The 13,821-nt window shown below is 35.0% G+C and overlaps 1 protein-coding gene across 2 annotated transcripts in view; it reads right to left on the bottom strand.

The window, feature by feature from the left end:
- SLAIN2 (SLAIN motif family member 2) overlaps window positions 1-13,821 on the bottom strand; it is a 78,220-nt gene that overhangs the window by 23,958 nt on the left and 40,441 nt on the right. Inside the window, exon 7 of one of the 2 annotated variants that reach the window (XM_009447948.5) lies at window positions 3,098-3,175. The exons of the other annotated variant lie outside the window; for it this stretch is intronic. Within the exon in view, the coding sequence (XP_009446223.1) occupies window positions 3,098-3,175 (78 nt within the window). The remainder of the gene's footprint in view (window positions 1-3,097; window positions 3,176-13,821) is intronic. 2 annotated transcript variants of the gene reach the window in all.

The following is a 13,821-nucleotide window of genomic DNA, read 5'->3' on the forward strand; positions in this document are numbered from 1 at the left end:
AACACCCCATGTTCTCACAAGTTAGAGCTGAACAGTAAGAGCCCATGGACACACTGTGGGGAACAACACACACTGGCGGCTGTCAGGGGCGGCGGGGGAAGGGACAGCATCAGGAAGAATAGCTAATGAATGCTGGGCTTAATACCTAGGTGATAGGTTGATTTGTGCAGCAAACCACCAGGGCACACATTTACCTATGTAACAAACCTGCACATCCTGCACATGTACCCCAAAACTTAAAATAAAAATTGAAGGAAAAACAAAAATCTTATCATTAAGGTCTTCTATAAATACTGTTTATTTCAACGTATCTCAAAATATAGTGAAAAGAGTATTAAACAATTACCATCATTAATTCCTTCTTAGTTGCCTCTTTCCTTCTGTATTTCCTTATTAGTTGCCTCTTTCCTTCTAAATACAGAAGAGGCAAGAACTTTCATATGTTTGTTGGCCGCATGAATGTCTTCTTTTGAGAAGTGTCTGTTCATGTCCTTTGCCCATTTTTTAATGGGGTGTTTAGAAGGAAAGAGGCAACTAAGAAGGAATTAATATCCTGTTATCTCTGCATTCACTTTGTCTAATTAGTCTTCATTTTTTCCCGCTGGCTTGGTGAGGTCTCTGCCCTATTTACCTCCACTTCACTCAGTGCCCAACAACAGGGAATGAATAAAATCTTTCTCAAAGCAGTTTAAATAGCCACTTCCATGAAGTCTTAAAAACATAGACTGGATTGTTTTCTTCAGAGTGGGATAGGCTGAAGAAACACAAAGAACTTGCAAAAAGAAAATGCAAAGAAGAACGCGTCCATCCTTTTTTGACTTTAGTAGCATGACTATATTCATTCAACAAATATTTATGGAGTGACTGTGCCAAGCAACACAGTTCTTACTTTCCATTTTCAAACGCCTGCTACTACTAAATGCAATTAAAATCAAAGTGACTATATTTCCAATTGTTAAGTAATCTTTTTCCTCCTCCCATGATCCTGTCACCCCTACGATATATTAGCTTTCTAGACAATTGTACAGGTTCATCCCCAGGATGGATGAATTGATTTGTGTGCCAATTTATCACCTGTTGGTCCATGTTTCTTTACTGGACACGTTTAATATGCCAAATATACCTGTGAACAGGTGGCCTTTGTCTCCTGTGTGCCTCACAACCCCACAAGAGAAGAGGCTCCTGCCAGTCAATGCAGACCCCTCCCTTTAATGTCTCGATATGAGGGGAAATCAGAAAATCCATTTTGGCCTTGGATCCAAAAGATATTCTCCATTTCAGCTTCATCAATTATTAAGCTAATATTTTAAATCTTACCTTATATCTGTGTCCATTTCTCAACTGGTTAAAAATTTACAGAGAAGAGGTAGGTAATGATAATGCCCACGTCACAATACTAATCAGAAAATATAAAAGTCTGGATCAAGTTAAATAAGTAAGGGATTAAACAAAACAGAATAGCACACCCCCTGCCCCTCCTCCACCTTCTTTACCTTTACTAAGTCAACAAGACAGCTAGAGATGCCAAGAATTCCAGTTCATAACAGTTCCAAGTTTGGGCTTTCCTGTTATCTTATCAGAGAGGATAGGTAGTTTGGTAGCTTGGAGTGATAAAAATAATGTAACCCCTATAGGCAAATTTTAAAAATTCAGCTAGAAGTTATGGTTTTCTTAACCTGATCAACACAGCAACATGAAATCTTTAGGTAAAAATTTTAAGTTATGTAAACCTACTTAATTCCAAAAAACATTATGAAACAGCTTACAGAGGCAAACAACAAAATTTATATAAACTTAAAATCTTCTACTCTTTTATTACGGTATAGTGATCTCCTGCCCTAGTTTAGATACCACAGTGTTTTCAGGTTCATGTTTTTATATGCCTCCCACCCCTAGCCATGGAAGTACTAAAAAATATTGAAAAGTCTCAAAAAAAAAAAAAAGCCTAAGGTTCCCAAATAAGTCCACAAAAACCCCTTTCTATAATAACCCCTATTAAGTCACCTCCTTTCCCATCAAACATAATCTATCCAGTCTATTGCTAACATACCTGACCATGGCACCAAAAAACATTCATATTGGAGGCCCATGGTCAACTTCTGATATTCAAAATACAAACATTCATACATTCTGCTTTTTTATTTGCCTATTTGACTTACCTTCAAATCCTATTATCTAAAACAATTTCCTTAAATTATACTCAATCCAAGAAATCACTGCAAAAACATTTGCAGTAATAAATTTGCCAAAACTTCTATTATAGCACTTTTGTAAATGTAACCAAATTTTTTCTTTTTTTTTTTTTCAAAAAAAATCTAATTTCTTCTTCCTGCGTAATTTTCTTTAGTGCTTTATCTCTGTTACATATTTTGGTTGTTTAGTGAGATCTAAAGCTATCAGAAAACCTACATGTTCTGGATAGGAAAAATACTTTTCCTCTTTGTTTCATACCATTTCCTTTGAGGCCTCTGTTTGTTTTTATTACTGTTGGTCTATCCAATCCCACTGTTTTCTCTTAATTCTACTTCCATCTAGCTGCCCATACATTCAGTGTCTTGGAACCAATATTGGACAGCTTTGATGTCCGACCTTCATATATTTCTTCAACTATTATTATGAAAGCTACCACTCCATAAACATTCCAGACCTATCAATCAACCACAACTTGTGATTTAACTTCAACTACCTTCTAATGTGGAAGTGTTCCCATTTTACACAGGTAAGTAAAAGTAAAAATTGAAGTCTGAGGAAAAAACATCAACATACAGAATGTTTGACATTTGGTTCATTTTAAAGCACTTATGAAGTTCAGTTGGCAAAAAGTTGAAATGATGCCCTTTCATTTTAAGTGGGCAAGAAAAATATATTCTCTATATATCATTTACTCCTTTCAGAAAAGCAACCCAATACATACCTCTGTAGAAAATGTTTCTTCTGGATTTATCCAAATAACAGAATAAATCCTCATTATTTTATTATTCTTTAAAATAAGACTAAAATGTGCCTTACAGACACCACTGACTCAGTATGCCAAATGGCTTAAGATTTAACTGGATCATTTGCTGAAATTTTAAACTGAGTAAGAGGCTGTAGTTACCTCTTTTTGTAGATGAAGTTTGAAGCAACTGTTTGGCTTTGAGGGAAGTGCGAGGCAAATTTTTCAGCCTTTGCGAAGCTGTTGAAAAATAAGGAACTGTAATATTTGCCTGGAAGTACAAGATAAAGGCTACAGCGTCTGTAAACTTGAATGTTTTAATACAAACTTAAAAATTTATCAAAGAACAGAAGCCATAAGGTGCAAATATGTTAGAATCCTAGAAGCAAAAGAATTTTAAAGTGATGCTTAGTGCATTAAGTTGGAAAGAAAAGGGGATAGAACATAAACTTTAAAAAAGAGTTTCTTACAGGTGAGAAAATCTCCAATATGTCTATTGGTCAAAATATCAAAGAGAAAACAAACCACCACAAACATGCTAGGGATACAAAGAATACAAAGATAAAAGTGATGAACACAAGCACACAGTATGAAGTGCAGCACTTGTTCAACGCAAAAAAAGCAGATTTTGGCAAAGCGGTTATTGTTAGATGAATTGCCCTAATGTGAAACCATAATCTGCATACTCAAAAAGGAGAAGAAAACTCAGAACCCAGCAGGTCCTTGGCGAGTCACAATCTAGTAACTTTAATATGTTCAATATCATCTTGTAGAGTACAACTAATTTTTTACCTCAGACTTTGGATATCTAAGCTGTGCACATATGTATGCAAGTGGGGAGCACGCTATGTAATGCTGGTGTGGGTTGAGGGGTTTGGAGGAGTCAGACCATCTCTACCTTTTAAAGTTTTCCATGAGGAAAGCTAAGCTTTTTTCCAAACTCCTAATCTATTAACTGCACTGAAACTCAAAATTAGCAGGTAATCAGCAGCTCAGGGCCATCCAAGATAAAAGTGGTTCCAATTTCCCCAATATACAGTTACTATGGCTCTGACAGACTGATGACTCTCACACCTACCAGTGTATTTAAGCAGCTCTAAAATATTTTAGTTACTCTGCTGATTTGAAAGTCAGACTTCATATATCTTTAGTGTTTATGTGCAAAAAAAGAGAGCTCTCGTCACTCTAAACCTAGCTAGGCTGCATAAACGTTATTGGGCTGATAAAGGGATACTTGATATATTATCAGAAAGAATTAAGATTTCTTGGCCAAGTGAGGTGGTTCATGCCTATAATCCCAGCACTTACAGGCCTTTGGGAGGCCAGGGCAGGAAGATTCGCTTGAGCCCAGGAGTTTGAGATCAGCCTGGGCAGCACAGGGAGACTCTGTCTACACACACACATACATACACACACACACACACACACGGAGACTCTGTCTACACACACACACACACACACACACACACACAAATAAGCCAGACATGGTGGTGTGTCTGTGGTCCCAGCTATTCAGGAGGCTGAGGTGGGAGGACTGCTTGAGCCCAGGAGGTTGTGGCTGCAGTGAGCTGTGACTGCACCACTGCACTCCATTCAGCATAGTCGATGAAGCAAGGCTCTGCCTTAATTTTTGTATTAATTTTTGTATTTTTAGTAGAGACGGGGTTTCACCATATTGGCCAGGCTGGTCTGGAACTCTTGACCTCAAGTGATCTGCCCGCCTTGGCATCCCGAAGTGCTGGAATTACATGCGTGAGCCACTGCACCCGGCCAATGGGTTATCTTACTTCTATTGCACAAAAATACAGGTTACTATCAGAGTATTTTTCATCTACATATATATTCATACATGTTTTCAACCATTTATATTTTTATTCATCTACTCACTTGTTCCTGTTTTTTTCATTCATTCAAATAGTTTATTATCTGCTTTATTCCAGGTACTGTTTTAGGTATAATGTATCCAGTAGGCAACTAGATGGCTACATTCCCCACTCTCATGAAACTAATATTCTAGGAAAGGGGAGATAGACAATGAGGCAGTAAAATATATGGCCTGCCAGATAGTGATAGCTGCTAAAGAGAAAATTAAGTAGAAAAGAGGGACAGGAAGTAGGCGATTTAAGTTGCAATTATAAATAGAGTGATCAGGAAAGATTTCCCTAAGATGACATTTGCATAGAAATCTGAAAAAAGATAGGAAGTAAGCTATGTAGATATGTGGGGAAAGCATTCCAGATAGAGGGAAAAGCAATTGAAAAAGATACTGAGATAGGACCATGCCTGGTATGTTTGAAGAACAGAACGTAGGCCAGTTGTTGGGTGGAATAAATGAGGGTAAAGGTAACCAATTGAACATACACTACAGTCCACATCACAGTCCACACTATTAACCATTAAAAAAAAGTTTAATAAGGATTCAATATTAAATAACGTCTATAATGAACTCGTCTGGAAGGATCCTATTTGAATTAATAGCTGTGGCGACTCCAATGGACCCCACCCCTATTTATCCCTCAAGTTTCACATGTGATTGTAATAACAACAGTTATCTACAGACAAGCAAAAACTGTGAACTGGGAAATCTGAAGAATCAGATTACACACAGAATCAGGCAGTAAACTCTAAATTCACCTGATACAGAAAGAATGAAATGAACGATTTTCCTAAAATACCACAGTCATATAATGTTACTCAAATAACAAAAATCCAATGTTATTCTGAATTATCTTAATTTGATTAGTTTTCTAAGACAAAATCACTTTTAAATGACAAAGTGTAGTAGTTTAAGTGAAACTCTGAATCCTTCTAATAACAGAGTTCAGTGTGTTGGCTGTTCGAAAATATTTATGGTTTAAAACTTTCTTTGGTTATTTTAATATTTAGATAATTCCACTTCAGCAATACCTTACTGTGAGAAGCAAAGATGCTAGTGCAAAACAATTATTGTTTCATGCTCCCAGTATAATGTCTTCCTCCACAAACCAGCTCCTTTAAAAATCTCTTTTCTGTTAAAACACCATTTTCCAAGTCATTCTAGCTCAAATTTTTCTTACTTTAAATTCCATTTATTAATCTCTGGTCATTTCTTAAATCTATCGCTTCCTTTACATTCCTGTTGTCTCCTAAATAACCAAATTCAGGCCTTCATCACACCCTATTTCTGGAATTCCAATCAGTGTTTTTTGTGGTCTCCGTATAGTTAATCCTTTTCACTCTGCTCATGTACATCAAGGGAAGGGTGGTGAAAGTGCTGCTCACCTCCCCAAGAGTAGGCAATAAGTGGGTGTATTGTCTGTAGGCAATTTGGAAACAAAAATAAAACCAAGTTGGTCGGCTTTCTATTATCATCATGCCCCAGCAATAATAAACATCAGTTATAAAAGCACTCCTCCCTGAAAAATAGTTGGTCTAAGCTATAAACAACTGTTGAGTTTTAATAACATACATGTAAGCTTTAAGTAAGCACATTTTATGACTTATACTTTAATAAATACCGCACTTCATGTAAGACTTAATTAGGAAAGCTCCCAGTTATAGTCTTCTACTTAAAGTCTCCCCTGATACAGGTGGATTCCACTACACATGTTCCTTTCAAGAGAAAGTTGGTAGCAATCTGAAATTATTCAAGCTCGCTTCAGCAAAATGTGTGCCTCCAACCCTGTGGTACAATACATTATTATATTTAAGCGTATTAGAAATAAACAACAATGGTACAGTGATTTTTAAAGTCAATGAAAGGATTTGGAGTTGCCTCAATTCTGTCATTATATGCGATTTTGAGCTTGTGTTTAAAATATTTTAACTGCGAAGACACTGAAAAATCATTAGACTTGATCCTTCAAAAACAAAGGCAAGGAAAGTATGGCAATTTCTGGAATTTACTGGAGGATGGAATTTTAAGAATCTCTGCTGAACTTATCCTTATGCTGAAGATTTTCTCTGTGTAGCAGTTGCTTCATGAAAAAAACTTTCAAAATTGAAATTTAAAGATAGTGTTCTTCCATCAAGTAAGAGTAGACAGATTGATAAATCTGGCTATGATGTACTAAGCCCCAATATCAAAAGATCAATTCTGAAGAAGCTATTGATAAGTTTTCAAAAACAAAAGCTATACTATTCACCACTGTGACAGATCAATATATAAAAACATTTTTCCTTTTTAAAAAAATGATCAATGTAACTTCAAATTATTAACCCATTGTCTATTTTTGTATTATAATGTTGATTTTATTATTTATTTTTTACTGACAGTTATAAAATACAATTTCAATAGAAGAATATTTTCACTGTCTGCATTTTTTTCCTGGCCACTAGTACTACAACTAGTTTCATGATAATTGAAAATGATTTTTTCATATATAGGAGGATGTTAAAAATTAGCTTCTCTAAGGTGCTAAATACTAAGTAAGCACAGCCTCTGTGAGTGAAGATTAATTACTGCTAGGTAAAATACCCCATTGTCCCATAACCTCATTTTTGTTTAAATCTTTTATTTCTTAGAAGTTTTGATTTAGAGTCATTTGGGAGGCCGAGGTGGGAGGATCACTTAAGATGAGGAGTTCAAGACCAGCCTAGCCAACATGGTGAAACTCCATCTCTACTAAAAATACAAAAAATTAGCCAGGCATGGTGGTGCGTGCCTGTAATCCCACCTACTGAGAGGGAGGCTGAGGCAGGGGAATTGCTGGAACCTGGGAGGTGGAGGTTGCAGTAAGCTGTGATCACGCCACCGCCGCTCCAGCCTGGGAGACAGAGTCTCAGGAAAAAAAAGAAAAAGAAAAAAAGAAAATAAAATTCATCCAGATCTCATCACCCTCACTCCCTCACTGCTGTGTCTTCAGATCTTAATTTCTTGCCTAGATTATGCAATAATAGCCTAAGTGGTTTCTAGTCTCACCTCACTGAATCTATTCTCCACACTGATATCAGAGTGAACTTCCTAAGAAACCACCTTGATTAAAAGCCAAATATGGCTCCTCCCACTTACAGGATGAAATTCAAACTCCTATGATATTTTAAAACTCCTACAGCCTGTCCTGTCTCTATAGCTATCATCCCTCATGGGATGCTGTACCCGCTCCCTTACCCATCATACACCCTACACTTTAGTTATACAAAACCACTATACTCAGGCTGCCATTCTCAAGACTTTTCATTACTGATCCCACTGTTGGGAAAACCTATATCTCCTTTCTTTGTTGGGCAACTCATATAAGCTCCTTCTGAGCTGGCTGAGATATCTTTTAATATCTTTCCTGAAAATCCCTTCACACTGCTGAATTTAATGCCTCTCCTCTGTTCCCACAGAGGTTCCTGTCTAACTCTCCCTGCTACTGGAAGGTGTGGGCTGTCTTAACGTTTATATTCCCAGTGCTGGAAATATAACATATACCCAAGAATATCTACTGAATAATTAAGGAACACATAAGTGACTGACCACTGGATAAAATCCAGAACTCTATACTAAGCTATTCAAGGTCCACCAAAGTCCGGGTCTAACCCACTGGTTCTCAAACTTGAACGTGCTCCAGAATCAACTGAGATGCTTCTAAAATACACAATCTGGGTCCCTATCCCAAGGGCATTCAATCAAAATTTCCAGCGGTAAAGGCCAGAAAAACTACCTTTATAAAGTGTCCTTGTGATTAGATAACTGAGCCAACATCACTGTACTACTTACATAGATGTTCTATAAATGTTTCATTCATTCTTAGATTAGCACATTACACATATTAATCATGACTTATTTATTTCAATTTGTGTTTCAAAATTATGTATATTTCAAGTGTAATCTACTAGTGTTTTGGTAGTAAGTGAAATCTGGATGGGAATTCCTTCCTCACTGGTCTCATAACAGGATGGCTATGCATAAGCTGACAACTGCCCTGGACAGTCAGTCGTCCTTCTCTCTTCAGTAAGAGGTCCAAGTACAATGTTGATGCTATATGCATTTTCTCTGGGGTATACTCTGTATTCCATGCAAAAATATTCTTCTGTTTGGCTAAATGTAAGCAAATGGATAATATCTCACTAAATTATTTTACTCGTCTGTGGTAATTCACAAAATACTTGCAGTTAATCTCAAATCATGGTCTGACAGTCATTCAAGAATGTTTTCCAAGATGCACTCATTTGAATTAGGTCAGCATGATCTCATCCAAACAATGAGGAAGAGGAAAATAGGAGACTCAGGGAGGAGCTGGGAAGAGGGAGAAATCTGGCCTTGCTTTTACCACTTCCCTAGTTATATGGCCTTGTACAATTCATTTAATTTATATGGATCTCTGTTCCCTTTCTATAAAAATAAATGATTTCTGATGTTTAAATGAAATAATACACTTAAACATTTACAAACAAATAAAATTTGGGTATCATTTTTTAAATCAGTAGATTGTGTTGGGTTTTTCTCCCTTCCCTTATTTCTCAACCAATTATTCCTATGACTTTCTGGAAACTTAACTTTCTGCTAAACCTGTGCTTTAACAGTCTTAGAAAGCAAGGCATTAGCCTTTTGAAAAACTCTCTCTCACAAACATTCCTTCCTTTAATTGAGGAAACTAAGAAATTGACATGTATCCATGACCTCTGCAATGCTCTGGTTTTCTTAAACTTTTTAAGTTATATTTTCCAAATATAAAAGTCAAAATTGGTAATAGTTATAAAAATGAAGATACATTAGAACTCTCATAAATCTCATATTTCAATGCCAGCATCCACAATAATGCAGCCACAGCAAATAAGCATATAAAAATAGTGATTGGCATAGTAACAAGGCAAAAGAAGTGATCCCTTAGGTGGAAGTAACAGCAACCTTGCAAAGTTAGGTTCATGCAGACCAGCAAGTAAGAACCAAAGCTTTACCACTTAAGAGCTGAAAAAATAAATACTTAAAACAAAATGCAACATCTGTTACACTAACAACTGAAATTTACACAAAAAATACAAAATACCAATTCATGTATAAAGTATATAAAGCTTATTATAATAATTGTACAAATTATATATATAAAGACTATTATGAAAACTATGTATACTAATTTAAAAAATGCTTACATATATATTTTCATGTATCAAATATATATGAAATTTCAAGATAAATTGGTAACACTTTTTTTGCTTCATGTTAACTTTCAACAAAGTTTTAAACATTTTAAAGTAAACTTTACTAAGTTTTAAACTTGCTAATATTTTGAATTTCCTACTTTCCAAATACATTTTTGAGAACAGTATAATTCTATACCAAAATAAATATGTGACATTTTAATTATAAGCTTTACTACAGCTACAAATATAAACAAGTACATACAATTGGAATAAAAAAACATGGTACCTTACTTTCTCTTCTACCTACATATTCAAGTACTGAAATACACCATTATGAAATTGCATACATACTTTCCACTTAAAAGTAAATCAATGATTGGAATCCCATTGTGTTTTCCCTATATATATTCCTTAATTATCAACTTCTGGGAAAAAAAGGAAAAGTAATTCACCTACAGAAAAAAAATTATAGGGTATCAGCAGGTGATTATAATTACAAAATGGTAATTCTACCACTAGAGAAGGCAAGCAATCATTGTGAAGTTTAAGACACAGACAATGCATTATTTCTATTAACATTTTTATCCTAGGTTCCCAACCTTTTGTTTTTTCTTCTGTTTCTGTGAAGAATTATTTTTCATTTCCATAAAGCTTTGACATGCTAGAACAGTTCAAATACAGAGCATGTATGAGGGGACGAGGTAGAGGATATAGATATAGCTAGTTTTAGAAAGTATCTGGGATGCTGTCTGGACATGTATCATGTAAACTTTTGAGAAATCCAGAATGTAACAGTTCAAACTAAATATGAAAGCATCTTTGAAAGCCAAGTACAAACATTGTTTCGGATCATCTGTTCACATGCTGTAAAAGCATGGCTTATAATATACGTAAGTTTTATTATTTAACCTTCTTAATGATTTACTATTTTTCTTTCCTGTTACATTAACATTGTGGGTGGTTTTTTTTGCATCAGCCAAATGTGTCAGGGGAAAAAAGAAGCCAGAAACAGGATATTCTCAAGTGTCAAATTAATCTGTATCACTCACGATTTCAAAGATAAAGCTCAAATTCTATCCTTCCTTTCAAGTGTTTTGTGAATTCCTGTTTTCTATACTATTTATTAGTACTACAGTGAGTATTATAATGGCACTCTCAGTTACAGAGTTCACAATAAGACTTGGAGTACTAAGTTTAAAATGTAATTTGCTATAAAAACAGGTTTTAGCATATATCTAGCTGAATAAATGTGGTTTACAAATCTCTGGGTACCAATTTTCTACAGTGCTTTAAACGTTAGAATTTTAAATCTTAGGAAAAATGGAAATTATATTTCTGGATAAGTTTTATATCATGGTCTAAACCACAGATGTGACAACTCTCACTAGGTGAATTTGGACTCTCACCTATTGAGATCCAGTGCTCAAGATGAATCAACATGGGTTTAAATTCTAACTTGCCGCTTATAAGCTGTATAATCAGAGATAGGTTATTTGGCCATTCAAAGCTTCAATTTCTAATCTGTAAAATGTGGTAATAATCGTACCTCCTTCATAGAATTGTTCTAAGGATTAAATAAGATTATGCATCTAAATACAGTATAATATAAATTTGTTATATAAGTAATATCATATGCACCTTGTAAATAAGGAAAATTTGTCAATATACCACAGAAGTCATTTTGATTCAAATATAGTTTTTTCGTAGCTTGTTTTTTTTTTTTTTTTTTTTCTTTCAATAGACTAGAGTGCAGCAGCATGATCATGGCTCAGAGCAGCTTCAAACTCCTGGGCTCAAGCAATCCTCCCACCTCAGCCTCTTAAGTAGCTGGGACTATAGGCATGTGACCATCATGCCTGGGTAATTTAAAAAAAAAAAAACATTTTTTTAGAGACGAGGTCTTGTGTTGCTCAGGCTGGTCTCAAACTCCTGCTAGCCTGTTGATTTTTGAGCCACCAAGTAACAACAGCTTAACATGAAGTATATGAAGTCAGCTAAACACAACAGGGCCAAGGAAAAGTGTGAAGAAATTAAATTAGCTGGGCATGGTGGTGCACGCCTGTGGTCCCAGCTACGCAGGAGGATCACCTGAGCCCAGGAAGGTGAGGCCGCAGTGAGCCATGATTGTGTCACTGCACTCCAGCCTGGTGACAGAGTGAAACCCTGACTCAATCAAAAAAAAAAAAAGAAAAAAAAAGATGAAAATGAAAAAAGGGTTAAATATCTTCAAATTTTTAACTGCTTAATAAACAAGTTATAAGTGAACAGTCAACAAACTCGTTTGTATCACTTCTTCATAGCCTTGAGAAAATGAAAGAATATAACACAGCTACCACTTCAACCACTGATAGTAATATGCCACAAGGATCTGAGACAATATGCATCCATTGTGTACCTACAAGGATCTGAGTGAATAAGCATCCCTTGTGTCCCTACAAGGACCCAAGTGAATATGCACCCTTTGTGTCTCACAGCTCATATATGGGACTGATGTGAGCTGTGAAACACATGGGATGAATACTGAGCGTTTATAAGATCATAAAAATAACTGTAATCATTTATTTAAAACTGTTTTGACTACATGCTCAAATCTATCCTAGCTAAAAAGTAATTTTTTGAAATTCCTTTAAAATCAACTTGTACATTAATATACACAATGCCCATTTACTCCAACATCACTACTTCTTGGCTCAGTTTGGCTATTTTGTCCTAGATGATCTTACTGTATGATTCTCTCTGATCTTCGTCTATGTTGCATATGTTTCCTTAATTCAACAGTCTCAACCTTTCCTTTCCATCACATTACCTTCAAATCTTTCTTTAAAAATGAAGTTCTATATCTCTCCTGGAGTATTTAATAAAGATTTAACATGAATTTAACTGTGCTAGTATCATTATTGTTTTTATTAATGCTTTCTAAGAAAGTTGCTTGGGTTTTCAGTGGTCTGTTCCAGGACTATTCCCTCCACTCCTCATCATCCTATCATTTTTATTGTGTAATACTGCAGAATGTGAGGTTTTTAAGGAATGCATATTTTGTGCTATAGTAGAAATGCCTGTATTGATTTAACATACTACTTGCCACAAAATAAAAACTCAAGTATCTATTACAAATAATAGTTGAATACAAATACTGTCACATTCATGGGTTAGTAACCACCCAATGGCCAAAACTTATTAAAAATTATAATCTACATGTGTTCTTTCTACTATACTTCTAAAATTCACCTTCTCTGTTTAAGAGTTTAGCTTTAACTCTAAGAATTTGTTTTCTGAAAGATAATTTAAAGAGACAAGTCCTGATCAATTCTTAAAAAGTGATGGTTTCTGGCAATTTATCTCAAATTTTAATCTATAAGTAGGATTAGGACTATGAATTAATCTGGCATACATATTGATTCAATATTGTATTTTTTCATTAAAATAGCCTTAACAAACACAGAAAATCAAATCAAAACCAGAAATCTTATCTCAACAGATGCAGAAATAAAATGAGATCATCCAAGAGTTCTCCTGGTATACTTTTGTTTTGGAAAGAAAAGAACTTCAACAATTCAACTTTGATAACAGATTTAATATATTGCAGGTTTGAACAATGGATTATTTTGAGTATGATTCTAAAATTATGTAATAATCAAACTTTTAGGTATTTTTAAAGTGGAGGTTATTAAAGAAAATTTACGTACTAAGGGACATATATTTTTGGATGCTCTACTGGTTTTTATTTCTAATTCTAGTATCTATAAGCAAAAGCTACACCTACTTTTTTAATAGTTACATTTTGCTTATTTTAAAATTCTGGAGAGACCAGAGTTTTGTATAGACAGATATACTGGTAG

The sequence above is a fragment of the Pan troglodytes genome, chromosome 3, assembly GCF_028858775.2.
Source record: "Pan troglodytes isolate AG18354 chromosome 3, NHGRI_mPanTro3-v2.0_pri, whole genome shotgun sequence".
NCBI classification, from domain to species: Eukaryota; Metazoa; Chordata; class Mammalia; order Primates; family Hominidae; genus Pan; species Pan troglodytes.